Source organism: Cebus imitator, unplaced genomic scaffold (genome assembly GCF_001604975.1).
Source record: "Cebus imitator isolate Cc_AM_T3 unplaced genomic scaffold, Cebus_imitator-1.0 Scaffold317, whole genome shotgun sequence".
In the NCBI taxonomy this organism is placed as follows: Eukaryota; Metazoa; Chordata; class Mammalia; order Primates; family Cebidae; genus Cebus; species Cebus imitator.
The window spans coordinates 431,659-454,680 of record NW_016107632.1 but is presented as its reverse complement, the minus strand read 5'-3'; the positions used below and the strand labels follow the sequence as shown (position 1 = coordinate 454,680).

At 45.2% G+C, this 23,022-nt stretch overlaps 1 protein-coding gene across 2 annotated transcripts in view; it reads left to right on the top strand.

Moving 5' to 3' along the window:
* The window catches only part of LARGE1 (LARGE xylosyl- and glucuronyltransferase 1), a 568,765-nt gene that overhangs the window by 212,888 nt on the left and 332,855 nt on the right, over nucleotides 1–23,022 (top strand). For both annotated transcript variants that reach the window (XM_017504007.2, XM_037729772.1), the window contains one exon: nucleotides 15,892–15,974. In XM_017504007.2, coding sequence (XP_017359496.1) covers nucleotides 15,892–15,974 — 83 coding nt within the window. The remainder of the gene's footprint in view (nucleotides 1–15,891; nucleotides 15,975–23,022) is intronic.

Genomic DNA, 23,022 nt, shown 5'->3' with positions numbered 1-23,022 from the left:
TTGTCAGTGGCTTGTGTTAGTTAATATCTGCATATTTCTTAATAATATTAAGAAAACAGGCACTGAGCCATGTTAACAGGTTCCTTTGTTCTAGGCTGGTCCGGGGAGGTCCCTCACTTAGGGCTCTTCCATTCTTGCCTTGGTGAAGACATACTGGATTCATTTCAAGTTCCCTGCTAGCAGATCATAGCCATGGGATTGGTGTAGAAAGGGTTAGTTTGGATGGGAACTCTGCTCACCAGGTGAGATGTACCAAAGTGAGCACATTTTTTCCCCAAGTGCATTTACACTATTATGACTTAGAAACTAAAGAACAAATAAGAATCATGGAGGTGGAAAATAAAAAAGGAAAAGGGGAAAAGAAGGCATAAATGAGAGAAAATGAGTCATGCTTGCTGGGAGATTTCTCTTCCTGCTGTTACATCTCCAGCCAGGTGTTTCTCTCCCCTTACCACTGTGAGGGGAAGCCGCGTACTCAGGCCTCAATATGGTGGACGCCCCATTCCCCACCAAGCTGGATCCTCCCAGGTAGACTTCAGAGTGCTGTGCTGGCAGTGAGAATTTCAAGCCAGTGGATCTTAGCTTGCTGGCATCCGTGTGTGCTGTTGGGGGAATCCGCTGAGCTAGACCACTGGCTCCCTGGCTTCAGTCTCCTTTCCAGGGAATTGAACGGTTCTGTCTCGCTGGGGTTTCAGGTGCCACAGAGCATGGAAAAATAACTCCTTGCAGGTAGCTGGGTGTGTGCCTGAATAGCCATGTTGACTTCTAGTACAACTTATTTTCTAGTCTTTCGTTCCTGAGAATTAGATTTTGTTTTTCTTCTCTTTCTTTGTCTTTACTGATCATGTTAATTTCTTAGATTCTTAGGAAGTTATTTTTAATCGAATTCTTCTGTGATGAACCCAGGGTCCTATTCAGAACTTCTGTAGATGCACTTAAAAGTCTTAGCCTGCTGTAGTCATATTCCAGAGCACTTTCTGCAAGGTGCCGGCTTCCTACCCAAGAGCAGTATACTTCCTCAGTCTCCATCATTTGGTGTCTTGAAGGATTTTAGCGAAAAAGCCAGAGGCAGACAAGAAATGTCAGTCAGTGGAGTCAAAATAGAAACTCCCTTCATCATCACAGCACTTTTTGGTTCCAAGTGCTGAAGCTCATCTTGACATCCTGTCAGGGTGCAGGGCCACGTAACCAGTGATGCTGTCACCATCTGTGGGTGTCGCTGAAACTTCTCTGGGTTCCAAAAAGCGTTTCTGAAAACTCTTCTATCATGATGCCAGGGCTGTCAGCTGAGCTATCTGGTGATAGGAACAATGGGCCCTCTTCAGTCCTTTAGCCCTATTATCGTTTGCTAATTACGTGACTTTCAAATAGCTGCCTGTCTTATTCTTGTATATTTCTGTTGTCGGGGCAGTGCTGTTTCAGTGGTGGTCTGGCCTCTGTGTGCCTCAGAAGTTGGAGCAGAATGACCCCCTTTGATCTTCACTCATGCACATGTGTGTATGGATATGTGTATTTTTTTCTTGCCTTTCCAGTTCAGGTCTATTCTAGGACTTAGCTATTGTACAGAAGAAAGACAATCACTGGAACTGGTGTCAGAATTGCTGAACAGGAGATCCCATTTGCTGCTCATTTCATGTAATCTTAGACAATTCAGTTACCCTTTTGGAGCCTATTTTATCATTATAAAATGAAAATATAACATGTTCTTCCCAGTGCAATTGTGAGGATGAAATGAGGTGGAGGCAGGGGAAGCTAGCTGTATATGAGTATCGCATACACTCATTATAGATATTCTACTTCTGTAATGCTGCCTGAAAAAAATCACCTAACACTTAATGACTTAAAATAGCACCGATTATTTTATTAGCTCTCATGATTTCTATGGGCCAGAGATTTGAGAAGGGCTTCCCTGAGTGGTTCTGGTTTGGGATCCCTCATACAGGTGGCATTAGTGTGTGTCTGGAGCTGGAACAGTAGGTAGTGACCCAGCCTACCTTTCTTCTAGACTCGTAGCCTCATGTGGTCTCTGCCTGGGCTAGTTTGAGCTTCCTCACAACATGGCAGGTCTAGGAAGTCAGCTGCTTACATGGCAACTAAAGGCTTTAAGTGTAAGTATTCCCATAAGCAAGGCAGAAAGGAAGTACTTTTCTTGACCTGGCCTCAGAAGCCACATAGTGTCATTTCTGATGAACATATTCTGTCAGTTGAAATGGTCACAGAAGCCCAGGCAGCACACACCAGGCTCTCAATGAGAGTAACATGTAAGAATTTGTGGATGTATTTAAGAACTGCCATAATGGCAGTTATTATGGAAAGTTATTATGGCAGTTATTATGTTATTATGGAAAGTGGACGAGTGATATCTTCTGATATCAGACCACCTCTTAAGGAAGGCCCCATTTTTCCTTCTGCTCCTGGCTTTGAACGGCATTTCTCACTAATAATGTATTATAGTAAAATCAGTTAATCAGCCCTTGAAATATGCCAGACATCATGCTAAAGCTTTACATAAAATAACTCATGTCATTTCACACAACATACTTTCTTCATTTTACAGACTAGGAAACTGTTGCTAGGAAAGGTTTTATAATTATGTCATGGTCACACAGCCAGAAAGAGGTGGAGCTTGGGATTAAACCTAGGCTGTTTGATTCTAGAACCTATTTTTTGTATCACTGCACTGAAGCTCTGTGAATTAGAGCTTGTGAGACCCAGACACTCATGAGCTGCTGAGCCCAGGTCCTTATTTTGTGCTGCACAGGGGCCTCACCTCTGCAGTTTTTAGGGTCACAGTCATGATACAGGGGTGGGTTATCTTTTACCTGGGGTCCTTTAGCAGCCCTATCAGGTAACCATTCCTCAGTGAGTTTAAGCAAATACCTGTCTGTTCTTCTAAAAGAAGTTGGATTGTTTTAAATTATTTTCCAGACTGTAGATGCATTTATTAGCTCAGTGTAGTATTTTGAATTTTGCTGGAGACAACATGTTTATAAAACTTGATGCTTCTCACCTGCAGATTCTGGACCCTAACTAACCTTACAGTCTTTTAATGTACTTTTTCTTTCTTTTTTATTGTGTCTTCATGGACTTTATGTAATAACTCAGCAGTGAAGGGGTTTGCCCCTATGATACGATCAAAGAATTTAGACTCACATTTCATTAGCTTCGTATGTCATCTTTGGAACTTCTTCATGGATGTAAATCCACACAAATAAAAATGTCTTCTTTAAATTTCAAGCCCTGGAATTAGGGGATCTTAGAGCTGGAAGGAACCTGGAGGGATTGTCTTGTGTAATGATTTCAGGGAGCCTTAGGGACCCTCTCTGTATATATTAATTATTTATTGCGACACAGCTGGATACCCCCAAAACTTAGCAACTGAAATGTCAAAGATTTATTATCTCACAGTTTCTGAAAATTAGGAATCTAGGAGTAGCTTATTTGGGGATTATGACTGTTAACCTTTAATGAAATTACAGTTAAGATGACATCAGGGGTTGGAGTCATCTGAAGGCTTGATTGGGGCTGAAGACTCTGCATCCATAAGTTTACTCACAGGAGTGGAGTCCTCATTTCCTTAGGACTGTTCACGTATTCTTATTACCTAGCAGCTAGCTTTTCCCAGAGTAAGCAGTTTCAACAGAGAGGAAGGCAAAACCGAATCTGGGATGTCATATACCGTTACTTCTGCTGAATTCCGTTAGTCATACAGCCCAGCTCTGATACAGTATAGGAGAGGCTACACAGGGCATGAAAACCAGGTGGCAGGGATCTTTAGGAATAGTCTTGGAGGCTGGTTACCAACCATGGCCAAGGCAAGGGACCATATCTCTGCCAGCCCCCTGTCTGTGCTGGCCCGAGTAGCGTTCTCTTGTTGCATGTTCTGCCTTCTTGTAAAACTTGTTTTAGAAATTGTGCCGCTGAGAATAACAGCAAAGCTGTAACTCAATTTTAAAAATGATAAGAGTCTTGCCTAAGCTTACAAAGTTGCACCCACAGCCCACCTGATGAGTCAGGTGTCTCCTCTTCCCATTCCTGTGTCTTTTACATTGTTACATGGGGAGAGGTGACAGGCAGTGTTGGTATTTGATGAAATAGAGGGAATTGGGCAGCTTGAAGACCTTCCTTTCAATGATGGGAAAAATGCTATCCCAACCTTACTTGAAGGTAGAGGAGAGAGTGAGTGAAGAAGAAAAGAACTTGATGCCTGATATTTGAGGAAATTTTGGGGTCAGACCTTAAATGTAGAACCTTGAGCTTACTATAAACTCTTTATAATAATTATTATTGATGATTGCCAATACCCGTTAGTTAAAAGGTGCCATGCCCTAAGCCCTTCACACGAATCATCGCAGTTAATTTGCCCAACAGTGAGCTGACATGGGGCCGAGCACAGTGGCTCGTGCCTGTAATCCCAGGACTTTGGGAGGCTGACGTGGAAGGATTGCTTGAGCAGGAGAGTTCAAGACCAGCCTGGGCAACATAGCGAAACCCCATCTCTACAGATATATATAAAATTTAGTTGGGTGTGGTGGGGCACACCTGTAATCACTGCTACTTGGGAAACTTAGGTGGGAGGATTGCTTGAGCCCAGGAATTTGAGGCTGCAGAGAGCTATGACTGCGCCACTGCACTCCAGCCTGGGTGACAGAGCAAGACCCTGTCTCAAAACTAAATAAATTGTTGACACATTTGTTATTCACTCTTTATAGTTGAGGAAGCCAAGGTCCTAAGAAGTGAAGTTATGTCTTGAAATGTGAGGAAGAATTTGATAGGTGAGGCGAAGGGTCAGGACATTCTAGAGTAAAGGCATTTTCTAAAAACAAGAAAGCTTGATGAGTCATCTAGCATGACCATAGCACGGCGCTACACTGCTCTTTGTTGCGTGATTGTCTGGCTAATGTGTGTGGACTTTTTGGACTGGGCTGGTCTTCCAGAGGCCCCCATGATGGATCAGCATTGGACTGTTGTTTGATCACCCACCTACCCGAGACATGGGTCTCCGTGTATCAATTACACTTCTCATGACCCACCACAAAATCAGCCTCATTCTTTAAAATGTTTTCTGGGTAAAATTTGGGTTTCTGATTTCTCAGGTGGCTATGCTTTTCGTAACACAAGAAAATCAATTCTAAATCAGGCCAGGATATACAAGATAGAAAACCGTGGATGGGGCCGGGCGCGGTGGTTCATCCTAGTACTTACGGAGGCCAAGGCGGGCGAATTGCAAGGTCAAGAGATCGAGACCAGCATGGTCAACATGGTGAAACCCCATCTCTACTAAAAATACAAAAATTAGCTGGGCATGGTGGTGTGTGCCTGTAATTTCAGTGACTCAGGAGGCTGAGGCAGGAGGATAGCTTGAACTCAGGAGACGGAGGCTGTAGTGAGCCAAGATAGTGCCACTGCACTCCAGCCTGGGTGACAGAGTGACAGTCTCAAAAAAAAAAAAAAAAAAAAAAAAAAAGAAAAGAAAAGAAAATCCTGGATGGTTCATTCATTTGTCATCCATTTATAGGGCCTTTTCCATGGAGGGTACACTCAGAGACTTCCTGGAATGCTTGGCCCTTCCTGTTCTCACTCCAGACCCTATAACCTACTTGATCACACTGTTTCTCATCAAGACCCTGAAGGCTTTGCTTACAAAGCCAGGAGATGCATCTACATCTGTTTTCTGCGTAGTTGAAATAATTTTCTCTTTGGGTCCGTGATTCAGCATTTAGAGTGGACAGATTTAGATCAGTGGTGTCCCAAGAGGGTAAGTTGCAATTCTGGAGGTTCGCAAGATGATTTGAGAGGGCACATTTGCCATACATTTTAAAAATATTAATAGGTGCATATGTGTTTTGTTGAGGCCATTACTGCGGGCCTAACAGCAGGACCCTGAATTTAAAATTCACTTTGTCACGGACTAGCTGAGCCCTGGGGCCTTGGGCAAGTTCCTTAGCCACTCTGCATCTCACCTTCTTCAGCTTGAATTTTGGAAAAACCTGATTGTTCGGAAAATGCCGTATAGAGATTCTAAATCACTTGTTTGATAGAGGCGGTGGCTGAGGATCCCAGAAGTTAAATAATTTGCCCCAAATCACTTAACTGGCACAACTGTGTCATCCCGGACCCCAGTCAACTCCAGTACGGATAATACCGTGGCCGAGAGGTTGAAGAAGAGACCCAGAGCCAGTGAGGGATAAAGGGCTTATTGAGAACTTACATGCAGGGGTGGACCGGTGACCGCAGGCCGACTGGTAGAACTGCTACCATTTGTAAAAAGCATGCAGTTGATAACAGTGTTTTCACTTAGCAGTCTCTAGCTAGCAGCCATCACTTAACCAAAACTAAAGGGCCTTGATCCCCTGTGCAGCCTGCGTTCCAGGGAATGGCCAGGGGTTTGGATTCCTTTATAGATAGGGAGTGAACCTCCAGATTGGCCATTCCAGGATTCTTACCTCGGAACTCCACACACATCCTTCTTAGACCCTAGGGTCATTCTCACGAAGTGCCTGCGTTATTGCCGTCAGGCGTGTCTGCCGTTACACACTGGAACCACTATCCAGCTCTCTGGATTTCCAGGGCTTTTTTTTTTTTTTTCTTCTTCTTAAATTTTTTTGCAGTAGAAGCCTGTGTTGTAAGCAAGCGAGCGTGAAATCACCACTGAGACAAAAGTAAGCCAATTCAGAGGGTCATTTATTGCTGGCGGCCACAGAGGACTCGCGTCTCTCCAACCCGTGGCCCCAAAAGGAGGGTGTCAAGACCTTTTATGCCTGTAAACCATCTCTGGGGCGGGGGTGGGGGCGGGGGCAAGGGGCTTTGGACATTCCGAGGGCCAGTGGGCTTTGGACATTCTGTAAACCACCTCCTGGCCAGGGGTGAGGGTATGAGGCTTCGGACATTCCGATTGTTACTTAAGAGGTTCACAGAAGTCAAAGGAAGTGTTAGTTTACACACTGTAGGGTGTAATTTACACTGGGTAGGGTGGAAATTACAGACCTTAGTTACTTATTACAAGTCACAGGGGCAAAGATGGCGTGGGTTTGGACTGCTTGCCTGTCACATCACGGTTACAGAGAACAGTTTCAACAGAAAGCCGAGGTATGGCTGAGGCATGCAGTTTTATGGGGCCTTTACCATGTCACACCTGCACCCATTCTCATCCCTTTCCATTTTTCCTCATTCTGAAAGAGTAACGAATTCCAAGGCCTCGGGACATGTGGTGGCAGCTCAGAGAAGAATGTAGACTTTCCTTGTCTTATCCAAGTGAAGAAAATTGGTGCTCTACTTTTCTTCACTTGGATGGAAGAGGGATCGGAAATAGATGATTTGAACACCCTCGTACTCAGAATAATCACAGTTAACATCTGTTGAGTTTTGACCATAGAGACTCTTCCAAGTGCTTCAGCAAGAGCAGCGGTTCTCAAAGTGTGGTCCCTGGGCCGACAGCAGCGGGGTTGCCTGGATGCAGTCTGTTCTCAGACCCCCATTCCAGAGATCCTGGATCAGAAACTCGGGGCGGGGAGCCCGCACTCTGTTTTAACAAGCCCCCCAGGTGACTTTGAGACACACTGGAGTTGGAGATCCACGTACTTCCTGTCCTCAACAAGCCCTTTAAGTTTATGTCACCCACTTTATAGGTGATGAAGTTAAAGCAGGACTCCGAGCAGCGTCTTGTGCTGTTTATTCGCTCCGTAAACACGAATAAGCTGCGATTTATTAGGTACACTTCCTTGCACTCATTTGTTTAATCCTCGTACCACCCAATCAGCAGCTGTTTTTATCTCCATTTTACAGACGAGGTGAGTGAAGCTCAGGGACAGTGAAGAACTTTTCCAAGGTCACACAGCCACTCAGCTTTGAGGTTACAGCTCCAGTCGAGGTCTCTCCATTCCTGCTGAGGGATTCCCACACGAGTTGCCCCTGCCTCTGACCCTCGCTGCTGCCTGTTTGACCCCAGCTGTGTGATTCTCCCCAGCTCTCGGAGCATCTGTCCTCTGGAGGTCCTACCTGACCTCCTCAACCCCCACCAAAAGTTTGCAGCTACAGTCCAGAATCAGGGCTGAGCCTGTTTTTCCATTGCACACCTGATGCTGGCATTGAAAGGGACTCCCTGATAGATGCTTTCACTAAATCATGTCCCCACGCTGCGTACTCTGAAGGGAGCACCAGGCCTTGGGGCAAGAGAAGCAGGACTGGCAGAGTGCTGAAGACTTCTGCCAGGGCCACACCTTGCCTGGCATCCCTTAGTTTGGTGTGAATTTCTTTTGGGAGGATGACATTTTCCCCCATATTTATCCATCCAAAACTGCCCCCTGGGGATTCTTTCCTGTTGGGAGGGAGAGCATGGAGAACTATATTTTTCGAGTTTTCATGGAGCCTGACAAGCACAGAGTCATAAGTCCTAGCTGGCCCTAATATCCCCGGTTGCTGTTGTCTGGTCACTGAAATGCCTTCTCCTCCAGGATGCTCTCCCTGCATGGTCTCTGTCTGGGTGATGCTGGCTACTCTGGGTGGGATGCAAAGACACAGAGCTTGCCATCGTAGGAGCCCTGTCATTCTCCTGTGGGATCTCCTGATTGGCTCTCACGTTGCCTCTGCACCTGACTTTGGAGAATGGGGACTGTCTTAAAATTTACCTTTATTTCCTCCACATCCAGCACAGTGCCTGGAACACTGGCAAGTCTAAAAACGTCAATGTTATGAATCTTTCTTGCAGATTCTAGGACAGAGGTCATCAGTTGACCACAGTGGGGTCAGGAATGAACCCAGTTCATAGTTCTGCACTACCTTACTTGTATCATCAGGTACAGCCTGCAAGATTCAGGGTGTGCTGGGCACCATGTCTAGGATGACAGGAAATGAGTGGAAGCCTTAAGGTTTCCTTAGAAACAGGTTTTCTGGTCCATTACTCAAGAGCTTTGTAAAGCTTTTAAAAAGTATATATAACATGTATAAATTCTCAAGCTTGTTACATTGGTGCCATTCCCTTTAGGGGTCAGCAAATATCTATGAATGCCTGAAAGTCTTGTGTGCTTTCTTTCCAGCCATCAGGACAAGTGGGATGCTGAGGAAAGGTCCTCAGTGTTGGTCAGGTCCTGGCAGGTTGCAGCTTGCATGCTCAGGGGCTGAAATGGTTTCAGGAGGGGCTAAGAGGCGTGGGCAGGGCTGAGGGGAGACAATTCAGAGGCAGGAAGGTGTGAAGGAACCCAGTGAGAACTGGAACTGTGGGATCGGGACCCTGACAGGAGCTGGGGAAATCTGACCTGTGAGACCGCCACTGATGCCTCCCAGTGACCAAACTCAACCAGAAATCAGAGGCAAAAGGAGCCCACTTAGCTTGGTCTATAAAGGTCAGACTTGGCCAGGCACAGTGGCTCATGCGTGTCATCCAAGCACGGTGGTAAGCTGAGGTGGGCTGAGCAAATGAGACCGAGAGCTCAAGACCAGCCCGGCCACCATGGCCGAACCCCACCTCTGCTAAAAATAGAAAAGTTAGATGGGCGTGATGGCGCATGCCTGTAGTTCCAGCTACTTGAGAGAGTAAGGCAAGAGAATCGCTTGAATCTGGGACGTGGACGTTGCAGTGAGTCGAGATCATACCACTGCACTCCATCCTGAGCAACGGATCAAGAATCCACCCAAACAAACGAATGGCCAGACTCTCCAGGCACAGAACAGTTAGGAGGGTAGAGAGTGAGTTGGAGGGGCAAATGAGATGTCATTCCACCCTCCATCTGCACTTTGTGACAGAGAAACATGAGTGTTACAGTCACATGTTGCATGAAGACACATCTGTCAACAGTGGACTGTACACACCACACTGCTCCCATCAGATCATAATGAAGCTAAAAAATTCCTATTGCCTAGTAACATCACAGCCATTTGAACATATACAGCACGTTACTCATGTGTTTGTGGTGATGTTGGTGTAAACTACTGTGCTTCCAGTTGTATAAAACTTCAGCACAATTATGTACAGTACGTCATACTTGATAAAAAAAAAAATGGCTGTGTTACTACTATATGTAGTTACATTACTATCATTATTTCAGTGTATTCTATTTACTGTTTTTTTAAGTTAACTGTAAAACATCCTCAGGCGGGTCCTTCAGGAGGGATTTCAGAAGGCATTGTCATTACAGGAGATGACAGCTCCGTGTGTGTTAATGCTCCTGAAGACCTTCCGGTAGGACAAGGTGAGGAGGTGGAAGTCAGTGATATTCATGATCCTGGCCCTGTGTAGACCTAGGCTAATATGTGTTTGTGTCTTAGTCTTTAAAAAAAAAAAAGTTTTCAAAGTTAAATTTTAAAATAGAAAAATGCTTATAGAATAAGAATATAAAGAAAAAATATTTTCATACAGCTGTACAATGTGTTTGTGTTTCAAACTCTGTGTTGTCAGAAAAGAGTCAGAAAGTTAAGAGCCAGGCACAGTGGCGCACACACACAGTTCCTGCTACTCTGGAAGCTGAGATGGGAAGATGGCTTGAGCCCAGGGAGTTTGAGGCTGTCGTGTGCTGTCGTCGTGGCCGTGGATAACCACTGTACTCTAGCTGGACAATATAGCAAGGCCCCATCTCTTAAAAAAAAAAAAAAAAGTTAAAAAATTTAAAAATTTGTAAAGCATAAAAGTTCCAGTAAGCGAAGTTTAATTTATTATTGAAGGAAAAATATTTTTGATAAATTTAGTATAGTCTAAGTATACCATGTTTATAAACTAAGTGTACATGTTTATAAATGAAGTCTTCACATTCTCACTCACTGACTCACCCAGAGCAACTTCCATTTCTTTGAACTGTAATGATGTTGAGTGCCCTATATAGGTCTACCATTTTTTTCTCTCATACTGTGTTTGTACTGAACCTTTTCTATGTTAAGAGATAGAAACCCCGTCTCTACTAAAAATACAAAAAATTAGCTGGGCATGGTGGCGTGTGCCTGTAATCCCAGCTACTCAGGAGGCTGAGGCAGGAGAATTGCCTGAACCCAGGAGGCGGAGGTTGCGGTGAGCCGAGATCGCGCCATTGCACTCCAGCCTGGGTAACAAGAGCGAAACTCCGTCCCAAAAAAAAAAAAGAGATAGAAATACTCACCATTGTGTTAGTTTCCTACAGCATGCGGTGTAATATCATGTATATGGGCTTGTAGCCTAGGAGAAATAGGCTTTACTCTGTAGCCTGTGTCTGTAGTCGGTTGTACCATCTAGGATTGTGTAAGTGAACTGTGAAGTTGCTCAGAAGACAAAATCACCTGACCATGATAGGCTACTCAGAAGGTGTCTGTATTGTTGGCCAGGCACGGTGGCTCACGCCTGTAATCCCAGCACTTTGGGAGGCCAAGGCAGTGGGTGCTGGGGGATCAAGAGGTCAGGAGATCAAGACCATCCTGGCCAACATGGCAAAAACCGGTCTCTACTAAAAATAAAAAAAAAATTAGCCGGGTATGGTAGGAGGTTCCTGTTGGCCCAGCTACTCGGGAGGCTGAGGCAGGAGAATTGCTTGAACCCGGGAAGCGGAGGTTGCAGTGAGCCGAGATTGCACCACTGCACTCCAGCTTGGGTGACAGAGACTCCCAAAAAAAAAGGGAAGGTATTTGTGTTATTAAGCAAAGCATGACTATAATTGCAGGTATAGAGAGGAAGGCCCAGTACAGGGGCCAGTAGTCCCTGAATCTGACATTTAGACCCCACTCTTTGATGGGAGGAATGCCCCATCAAACAGTGGGGTCTAAATGTCAGAGTAGTTGTGGCGCCTTTAATGTACCACACCAAGGAACTTAAAAACCGCATCTTCATAGCTTCAAGCCCTAAAGTCACATGACAGAACCATTTTTGTGACCCATGTAGGGCTTCAGTCAGGATGGCCTGGTGCGGTGGCACGTGCCTGTAGTCGCAGCTACTTGAGAGGCTGAGACGGGATCTTGCCGTGTTGCCCAGGCTGGAGTGCAGTGGCTGTTCACAGGCGCAATCCCAGTACTGATCAGTACAGGAGTTTTGACCTGCTCTATTTCCGACCTGGGCCAGTTCACCCCTGCTTAGGTAACCTGGTGGTCCCCCGCTCCCAGGAGGTCACTATATTGATGTTGAACTTAGTGTGGACACCCGATCAGCATAGTGCACTGCAGCCTGGAACTCCTGGACTCAAGGGATCCTCCAGCCTCAGCCTCCCGAGTAGCTGGGACTACAGGCACGCACCACCACACCCAGCCATCCTGACTGACCCCTACAACCCTACTCTTTCAAGGACCATTTATCTTTCTCTCAACTTTCCCCATTTCTACTCCAACCCCTGCCCCACTCTCATGGTTCACTCTGTACCCCTAAATTTTGGACCACCCGAAACTCCTCCTCCAAGAGCATAGTTGACGCTGCTCTGATTTTCTGCTTTCCCGGGTAGCAGGGCCCTGCTGCTACGCCTCCAGATGATGCATTTATTCATGGTGGCAGGTGTATTCGATGAAACTAAAGAGATTGGAAAATTATGTAAAATGTTTGAGAATGTGCACGCTTGTGCTTACATTTAATGGGCCCATTTGAAAAAGTCCCTGAACCCTGAAGCCAAGACAAAGTTTGCTGTCTCTGAGGCTGTATGTTTAAATATTTGCGATTCTGAAGAGCCTGATTCAGCGTGTTTTTCCCCATTCTCATCCCCTTCCCAGTTATGTCTCCCATGTGCAGGCATTTTCCTATTCATTTCCTTCATGATTCAGATGGTGACAGTTACATCTGCATTATAATCCTTCATCCTGAGTCTTTTACAGATATTATCCAGAGATAAGCAATGGTGTCTTTCTTTTACAGGTGGGGAAGTTAAAATACGCGTAAATAAGCCTGAAAAAAGGTAGCAGAAAACCCAGAGGGATCTTAGACCTCTCCCTTAATTTTGCTTCCTTGTCCTTAATACAGGGTTTTCTGACAGCAGTCCTCTTGGCCTCTGGGGCAGGATAATTCTTGTTTATTTTTATTTTATTTATTTATTTATTCATTTTGAGATGGAGTCTCGCTCTGTCACCCAGGCTGGAGTGCAGTGGGGCGATCTTGGCTCACTGCAACCTCCGCCTCCTGGGTTCAAGCAATTCTCCTCCCTTAGCCTCCCAAGTAGCTGGGACTACAGGCATGTCCCACCACGCCCGGCTAATTTTTTGTATTATTAGTAGAGATGGGTTTCATCATGTTAGCCAGGATGGTCTAGATCTACGGACCTCATGATCCACCCACCTCGGTCTCTCAAAGTGCTGGGATTACAGGCATGAGGCATGGTGGCGCCCGGCCGATAGTTCTTTGTATTGGGGCTGTCTTGTGCATTATGGGATGTTTAGCAGCATCCCTGGTCTCTACTCGCAGATGGCAGTAGCATCCTCCTCCTCCCCACCCCAGTGCCATCAAGTAGTGACAACCAAGACTGTCTCCAGGCACTGCAGCTGTCCTGAGGGTTGGAGGGAGGGAGGTGAATGGTCCCTGGTTGACAACTACTGCCTTCCAGTAGAGCATTTGAAGATCCTGGGCATCAGAGACTATGAATTATTGGTCTGAGGCACGGAGGGCCTGGGGCACAGAGTATATCTTAAAAATGTTTTCAGTGTTTCTGATGTACCATCAGGGTTAAGAGTGTGTTCCAGGCGGGGTGTGATGGCTCATGCCTGCAATCCCAGCACTTCAGGAGGCTGAGGTGAGTGGATCACTTGAGGTCAAGAGTTTCAGACCACCCTGACCAACAAGCTAAAACCCCACCTCTACTAAAAACACAAAAAATGAGCTGGGCTTGGTGGTGCTCGCTTGTAATCCTAGCTACTCAGGAAGCTGAGGCAGGAGAATCGCTTGAACCCGGGAGGTGGAGGTTGCAGTGAGGTGAGATCACACCACTTCACTTTAGCCAGGGTGAAAGAGAAAGAAGACTCTGTCTCAAAAAAAAACAAAAAAAGGAAAAACCATCTGTCCCAGAATTCAGATCCTAGCTCTCTAAGCCTGAGTCTCCCGATATGTGATACTAAAATGATAGTACTGTACCTGTCTCGCACAACTGTGAGCGTGAAATCTGGTAATATTAAAGCACAGTGCCATTATTTTCTCACTGCATGCTAGCTTTCATGATGCTTCTCATGTCTCTCTTGCATCTCCCCTCCTCTTTCTTCTTGGGAGCAGATATAAGAGCAGAGTGGGGGACCGTAGCACCCATCTGGGTTGGGGATTTGCATTTTGAGTGTGGGAGGAGGGCATATAAGGGAGCTGACAGCAGAGTGGGGTGATGGTTCCGATGAGCCCTGGTGGGGGCCGGCATAGTGGAGCCTGACAGTTAAGGGCAAAGGGACCCTCCATAGAGGAAGAGGGGTGGTAGAGTGATGTGAGGCTCTGAGAGTCCTACAGATATGGCCAGCCTATAATTGCAGGATCTCTGAGAACATGAGGTTCTTTATGAAGCCGAGGTCCAGTTTTTTGAACTGAGACTAGGTGTCCAAGGTGGGGTGAAGGTCATTGGAGTTAACGGCGCCATGGATGTGGATTTGAGGCTGTGGGATAGTTCATCCCTAATGACCGAACCTCTCGTGCTGACGTAGAAAGGTGGGGTGATGAAGCAGTCCTGGGAACCAGATGACATGGTCACGTAACCCTGTATGGGAGGGACCCAGATAATCAGAACTGCGTTTTGACATGGTTGGGATAACGAGGTGTCCGGAAGCCCATGTCATGGGAGCAAGGGCTGTGAGTAGTTCTGGGAAAGAAAAGGCATCTCTCAGGTGCCCGCCTTTAATGGACGTATTGGGTGCTGGAGGAAACGTCATTGTTCTGCCTTGCACCCAGGGCAGAATGCAACTGGAGTGAGTGTTAAGAGCCAGGTTTCCTTCCACGGAAGGCTGTGTGTGCTTCAGTAGAAAGGACAAAATCCAGAAGTGTGAACTCCCCATTCTTCCAGAAGCTGGATGATGGTGTCCTGTCTGGGATGCCCTAGAGTGGTGCTTTCCCATCTTTTCCAAGTTGTGCCACACAAAGAAAATGGTAACCACTGTGTTGCAGGAAGAAGATAGAAAAGTTGCCTGAGGATGCCAGCTCTGCCCAGTAGCTTTGAGGACATAAAGAGACGAGTCTGTCACCTGTAATTCAATCACGGCACACTGAGGTGCCTCAGCACTCCATTTGGGAAGCCCAGCTCTGGAGGATTTTTTTGGTATCATTGGAATGCAGTGTGTGGGCAGCATATTTTCCTCTTGACATTGTTCCCTCACTCCATAGCACCATCCTGCAAGACACATGTCATGACGCTTAAGTGGCAGTGAGTTATTGGGCCCTCCACCTCTCCCAGGGTCACCCTGGGCTCAGGGATTCATGTTGAGGCCCATGCTCCTGGCTGCTTAGTTGAGATGACCCCTTGGGTTCCCTTCAATTCTGTCAGTCTTCCGTTCTTTGAATTATATCCCAGATGTGGGCAGAAGTGTTTGTGTATCCCTTTGGCCCTTTTATTAGGTTGAACCTAACTCAACACATCTTGTAGGAACATTTTACACACTCTCAGCCATAACTTCTCAGCGTGAGATCCAAGATTGTTGGTTTATACTTTCAGGACATAGTTCTTTTCTCTCTGTTTAGCCAGTTATCATTGTCTCTCGGCTTGGGGACAGGAGACTCACTGTTTGCCTATTTGAGCCAATCACCATCTCTCTTGTCCTCAAAATGTAATTGGAAGGAGCCTTAATGCTTTCCAAATGATAATAGCCCCATAAAACCGATTAAAAAGGCCTTAATAAAACTGTCGTGAGTTATTTTTCCATAGCTGCAGGCAGTGTGCTTTGTTTTCTAATGATGCCAACAAGAAATCAGGACATTTTTTCTTTCTAGTGTGAGCTGAAGTACCAGGAAGGCCTTCTTCCGCCCGTCTGACTACTCATCCCGTTTTCTTTTCTTCCCAGACGATCCACGTTGCTATTGTCTGCGCCGGATACAACGCCAGCCGGGATGTCGTCACCCTGGTCAAATCCGTCTTGTTCCATAGGTAAGAACAACTTCTGTGCTGTGTGGGCTGAGGCCTGTGACTGCCTGCCTGTGTATTTCCTTGGGGAAGGGTTAAACAAGAGCAAGAGCAGAATTTCGTATTAGTCATTCTAGCTGCCATGAAAATGTAATTTTTGTCTGAAACCCTGAGGAGATGATTGTGTTAACAGTGTTTAATGATGGTGATTAGGTGTTGTCTTGCCATGTGTAGAATTGTAACTCTCAGACCTAAAGCAACCTTAAACGACACCCCAAATCTGATGGCTTCAGTCATCAGCCTCCCCTGCCTGGCATTCACTTGACCTCTCTTGTTACACATCCTTGTTGGAAGTTTGTGTTATGGATTGGGTTATATGCGCCATAATTCTTACATTGAGGCCCTGATCCCTGGTACCTGAGAATGTGACTATATTTGGAGATAGAATTCTTAAATTAGATTAAAATGGGATCATTAGAGAAGGTCCTAATCTAATCTAACAGGTATCCTTTAAAATAAAAGGAGATTAGGATACAGGCGTGTGAAGCACAAACCCTGTGAACCCACATGGAGGAGGAGGCCATCTGCAAGTCAAGAGAGCAGCCTCAGGTGGTCTTGGACTTCGAACCACACAGACTGTGGGAAAATAAGTTTCTCTCATTTTAACCACCCAGTTGGTGGTGTTTTCTTACACACACGTTGTTTCCTCTATTCCAGTGTGGGCTGTCCCACTTCTGGGCATTTCTGACTGTAAAAAAATCCTGCCTTACATTGAACTAAATTTTCCCAATCAATGGATGATCTCCATTGACTCTCGTGGAGCCCCCCAGGGGAACCATCATTTTAAGGATTGATTCCTTTTCTACCTGGAATTGATAATACCTCTGATGCTCATCACTTCTTCATATGAAACTCACAACATTTGTTTTTGCTTTCTCATGGAAGTTTTCTTCTGTCCCTCACTATTTTGATTGGCATCTTGATGGACCCAGAGCCCGATCCAGAATGGCATCCATGGTTCCAGCCTTGGCTCTGCTCTAACACTCTTGCCAAGGGTTTGGACAAAGCTGATCCATAGCTGTAGCCAGCAGCATGGAAATGTGTAGGGTGGGTGAGTCAGGATCCAAGAGGCTCTCAGTAGTAGGAATAGTGGTGAAAAGTTTGCTGAGGTCACCTGAACAGAGATCAGTGTAAAATGCTGCGCCTGAATCTATCAGTGGCATAAACAAAGATGGGAGCCATGGTGGGCTTCCCAGACCTACCACCCCTGCAGGGAACTGGGATTTGTCATTGGTTCCACCTTCCCTCTGTCTTATGTGCAGCCAGTGCTTTGCGATTCTCCCTCTGAGATAGTTTTCACTTTCACCCCTTTCTTTCACATCCCCGCTGCAACTGTTGTAGTTTGGGGCCACCTGTCCTGCCACGTTCACATGTCCTTCCTGCCTCCCCAGTCTACTCTTCAGATCATCTGCTGTGATTCCAGAAGGACGTTTCAAACAGGCACATCTGATTTCTCCAGACCTTTTAGCGAATTCTCCTTGTCAAGGGCTAGAAATCAAACCTCTTTGCTGTGGCACAAAGACAAGGTTGATCTCCGTAGTGCTTTCTCTCTACTCTTTTTGCTTTGACTTCACACTCCAGCAGCCCTGGCCTGCTTGTGGCTCCACGGACTCCCCACAGCGTGTCCCGCCTGTTGTGTCTCGGTATGCCGCTCTGTCTGCGCACTTCTCCCTCCTTTCTCTGTTTCGTCCCACCCTCACATTGGCAAACTCCCTCTTGGCCTTTAAGACTTTACATACTCCTCTTTTCTTTTCTTCCTTTTTTTTTTTTTTAAATTGCATTTTAGGTTTGGGGGTACATGTGGAGAACATGCAAGATTGTTGCATAGGTACACACATGGCAGTGTGATTTGCTGCCTTCCTCCCCTTCACCTATATCTGGCATTTCTCCCCATGCTCTCTCTCCCTACCTCCTCACCCCCCTGGCCCTCCCCCATTTCCCCCCAACAGACCCCAGTGTGTGATGCTCCCCTCCCTGTGTCCATGTGTTCTCATTGTTCAACACCCGCCTATGAGTGAGAACATGCGGTGTTTGATTTTATGCTCTTGTGTCAGTTTGCTGAGAATGAGGCTTTCCAGGTTCATCCATGTCCCTACAAAGGACACGAACTCATCATTTTTGATGGCTGCATAATATTCCATGCCCATCGATGATAGACTGGACAGGGAAAATGTGGTACATATACATACTCCTCTTTTCTAACAGGAAGCTCATCTTCCGTCTGGGTTAGGGTTTCTCGTCTACCAGCCCACAGTACCCTGTGGATCTTTCCATCATTAGATTTATTACATTATCATTTATATATCTATCCATGATAGGTCTGCTGTAGCACAGTATGCTACAGAACCCACGGAAGACAGAACCCATGCTGTCGTTTTCTGTGTCCCTAGTATCTTACCAAAGTACCTGGCGTGTATTACATGCTCAATAAATGTTTACTTATTGGAGAAGTTAATCTGGGGGAGTTCATTAATAAAGAACGTGAAGTTATTTATTCAGCCCTGACTTAGTTCAGTTCCACATTCATAGCACTGTATAGCTGAGTGATTTTCAGAAGGTCATTTTAACTTTATGTTTTAATTTGTGAGATGGAGTCTTGCTCTTGTCACCAAAGCTGAAGTGCAGTGGTGCGATCGTGGCTCACTGCAACCTCTACCTCCCAGATTCCAGCGATTCTTCTGCCATAGGCACCTGCCACGACACCCAGCTAATTTTGGTATTTTTAGTAGAGACTAGGTTTCACCATGTTAGCCAGGCTGGTCCCAAACTCGTGACCATAGGCGATCCACCCACCTCGGCCTCCCAAAGTGCTGGGATTACAGGTACGAGCCACCACCCTCAGCCATTTTAGTAGATTTTTACTAAATTCACTTTTGCTGTGTGTCCGTTCACCCTAAAACTTATTGGTCTGAAACATTTACTTATTAGTTAGTTTTTTTCTGCTGGGCTCATCTGTGTCGTTCTTTTGCCCCTTATATGCCTGCAGCAAGCTGGCAAGTTAGCAAGCATCAAATTCACTGCCCATCCTGTAGGGGGAAGTAGGTAGGTGAAGAAAGCAATCAACAAATAGGTAACAGTTCACTGTAGAGGTTGTCAGTTCTTCCTCATAGCGCCGTCCAGTTGGAATTGTGATTTCAGTTTTATGTTTGAGGAGGAAATGGGAACAGCAAATAAAGAATGGCCAATTGGGGCGTGACCTGCTGCCTTCTGACTGGAGGTGAGATGCCCTTTCCGCATTGTTATTGTTTCTCTGCAGTTTTGAAGACTCAGTACCACGGCCTTCATCCTGCAGCCTTAAACCAGGCATTTTGTACGCTAAACATTGCATAAGATGAGTGGTCTTCAGCCTTTCACGTATTTACTATTTGTTCCCATTAAAGACCTCAGGTCCCTCCCTGAGAGAGAGAGAGAGAGAGAGAGAGAGAGAGAGAGAGAGAGAGAGAGAAAGTAAGAGAAAAGCCCCCTTTCTAGAAAAGGGTATTTGCATAATTATAGGTATTCAATTATGCTATTTCTCAATTATGCAAAGCTAAAGGTCATAAAAACCTCTAGTGTTGTTGTGCATAAATTTTATTGCTGTTGCTTTAGCTGCAAATCAAATAATCTAATGGTTGTTGAAATGGTAAGAATCCTGTTGGGTATAAACTTTTACTCCTACAGTAACTGCAGCACAAAGATGTTAAATTTTAAAATAGCAGTAGTAGTATTATTAGCTGCTGATGGCATGTCATGCTTTTAAGATGGCATGGGGACTTGAGAAGAAAGCAAATCCTTAGTGTGTGTCATGAGAATTCTGCATTCCAGTTGTTATGCTGAGCCCTCATCAACTCTAGTGGGCATGGCACCAGGTTCAAGAGGCCAGAGAAGAGACACAGGGCCATCCAACAAGACACTGGGCTTGACTGGGGACTAAGCCATACATGGGGAGAGAGTCCAGTGGCAGTGGGCTGGACAGGAGGACCGCCTTACATACACTCCAGTGGCAACAGGCCAGACAGGAGAACCCCATGGCCCAGTGGCAGCAGGCTGGGCAGGAAAACCATAGCTACCTAGAAGGGCATGCAGTTTATATAACATTTTCACTCAGCACCTGTATTCGTCCATTTTCATACTACTATAAAGAACTGCTTGAGACTAGGTAATGTATAAAGGAAAGGGGTTTAATATGCTCACAGCTTAGCATAGCTGGGGAGGCCTCAGGAGACTTACAGTCATGGCGGAAGGTGAAGGGGAAGCAAGGTATCTTCTTCACAAGGTGGCAGGAAGGAGAAGTGCTGAGCGAAGGGGGTGGACCCCCCCCCCCCCCAGAAAACCATCAGATGTGGTGAGAACTTACTGTTATGAGAACAGCACGGGGGAAACCACTTCCATAATTCAGTAACCTCCACCCAGGCTCTCCCTTGACACATGGGGATTATGGGGATTATAGGGATTACAATTCAAGATGAGACTGGGGTAGGGACACAAAGCCTAACCTTACCAGCATCTTTTCCCTGACAACCACCCTTTCCCTAGCAACTAGGAGGTTACCAATTCGCACCACTTCAATCACCCCAAACCTTGGGCCCTCAGTTCCCTGTATCGCCTGTGTTTCACAGGACAGTTTGGGAGCTCAGATGTTTCTTACAGACAATTAATGAATCTCCAGGCTGGCCTCTCCTGGATTCTCCAGTTCAGAATACACATTCAGGTGCATCTGTCATACAGGGTCATTCTCAGGGTATACTTAAGTTACTGCTATCAACTGGGTTTACCAGATACCATTTTAATGACTACTTGACCAACTTGGACCAAATTACCGTGGAAGTTCCTGCCATTCCTGAAATTATACAAATGGAAATGATTCTGTGAATTGATATGCTGGTGATGAGTTGAGATATCAAGACAAAAGGACGTTTAAAAGACTTTGAGCTCAGCAAGTCCAGCTATAAATAGCATCATTGCTTCCCAAGCACATTATGAAGATTAACTAATACATGGTTATAAAATACATTGACAAATGAAGTACCTTACTAATGTTAATAATAATATAATAGTAGTGGTGCAGGATGCTTCTTTTGGCTTTCACTGTTAATTACAGTAATTAGATTTATTTTCCAGACAAGATTTTTAGCAAATTTTCATTTAAGGCTGGCTTTGTTACATCAGATCAGTTTTACTTCTGCCATATGCTTGATGACATATTTTAAAAGACAGTAAAAGAGTAATTTAGGCACTTTTGCACACGAATGCCAACAGTGACAATTAACTGCTGTGACCTGTTGGAGAGAAATTCATACAATGTGGGAAGACCTTGACCCAGTATGACTCCTTTAGGGACTCTGCCTTAAAAAGATAATCCCTAACAATAGAAAAAAGCTTCTGTAAAATAGTGCTTCATAATTATAAAATTAGAAAATGCTTAACAGAATAAGTAATGGAACATTCTCGTATAGCAAACCATGTATCAGTTAGTTTTGAAAAGTATGGCGTGCCATGAAGCAATACCTACGTAAAATAAGTAAAAATATAATTTAGAATGAGATGCATAGTATATATTTTAGTATATAAACACATGCATGTGTGTTACATGTACACATATACAGGGTCAAAATACAGACTAGCAGAAAATACGTAGGGAATAGAACTTTCACGTGTGGTGTTTCAGTGGTAGAAATAAAGGGAATCTTGTTTTTTCTGAGACAGAGTCTTGCTTTGTCGTCCAGGCTGGAGTGCAGTGAACTGATCTCAGCACAGACTTGGCTCACTGAAACCTCCACCTCCCTGGTTCAAGGGATTCTGCTGCCCCAGCCTCTCGAGTAGCTGGGACTGTAGGTGTGTGCCACCATGCCCAGCTAAATTTTTATTTTTTAATTTTTTTAGTGAAGATGAGGTTTCACCGCGTTAGCCAGCCTGGTCTGGAACTCCTGACCTCTGATGGTCCACCCACCTTGGCTTCTCAAAGTACTGGGGTTACAGGTGTGAACCACCGCACCCGGCCTTAATCTTGTTTTTGTTTTCAATGTTACATATATTTTTGATTATGCCACCATACAACCTCTATGGAGAAGAAGAAACATGGATGACAAAAACATATACAAAGGATAAGTGACAGAAGTTTGTTTATTACCCAGTAGAAAATAGCACAGTACATGTCTGTATCACGTAGACGGCAGGATATTCAGAGGAATATTTGGGGGAAATGCCTGTGACTCCAGTCCCAGTTGCAAATAAACTGGGAAATATTGCTGCTCTTCAAGGAAACTCAACTCTTAGGGAGCAGAGAAAAGAAATATTTATTTAGCAACTAAGTGTTTACCTCCTGGGTAGGAAGGTGGATCAGCTTGTAAAAAAATAATATGTGTTTGTTAGCATGATCTACGTACTCTCACACTCTGCAGCCCCGTTGGCAGGATGAAGCTGGGTTATTTCCCTTACTTTGCATATCAAGTCAGTTGTTTTTGGTTTTGTTTTTTTGAAACTTCACTTGTGCCCCTGAAGAACATGATGAATAAAAGAGCATATTCATGACCAGTATCTGAATTTAATTGTGTTATCCTTTATTTAGGCTTGAATTCATTGTAGAAAGTGTCTGAGTTGTGCATAGGATTTGAATGAAACAAAGAAGCAGGCCTAGGTTCTGGTTCTGTTCCTGCTCCTACCAGGCCCGACCTGGGTGACCCTAGGCTAGTGACTCTACATCTTGGAGCGTTGGCTTTCTTCTCAACGTCCAAAGAGCCCCATTTTGAATATGGGAAAATAGGCTTTATGTAAAACTTGTCTGTATTTTATTTATTTAACAAATACGAATGCCGCTCTGACTCTGTATCACGGTCTGTTCCAAGTGTTTTCCAGATGTTAATGCACTGATTCCTCACATGATTCCAGGAGTTGGGCACTGTTATGGTGCCCATTTCACTGAGAGTGAAACTGAGGAACAAAATGGTTAAGTCATGACTCAAGGTCTCAGTAAGGAGATGGGCAGAGCCTGGTTAGAAACCAGACAATTTGGCTTCAGAATCTGAGCTTTTCA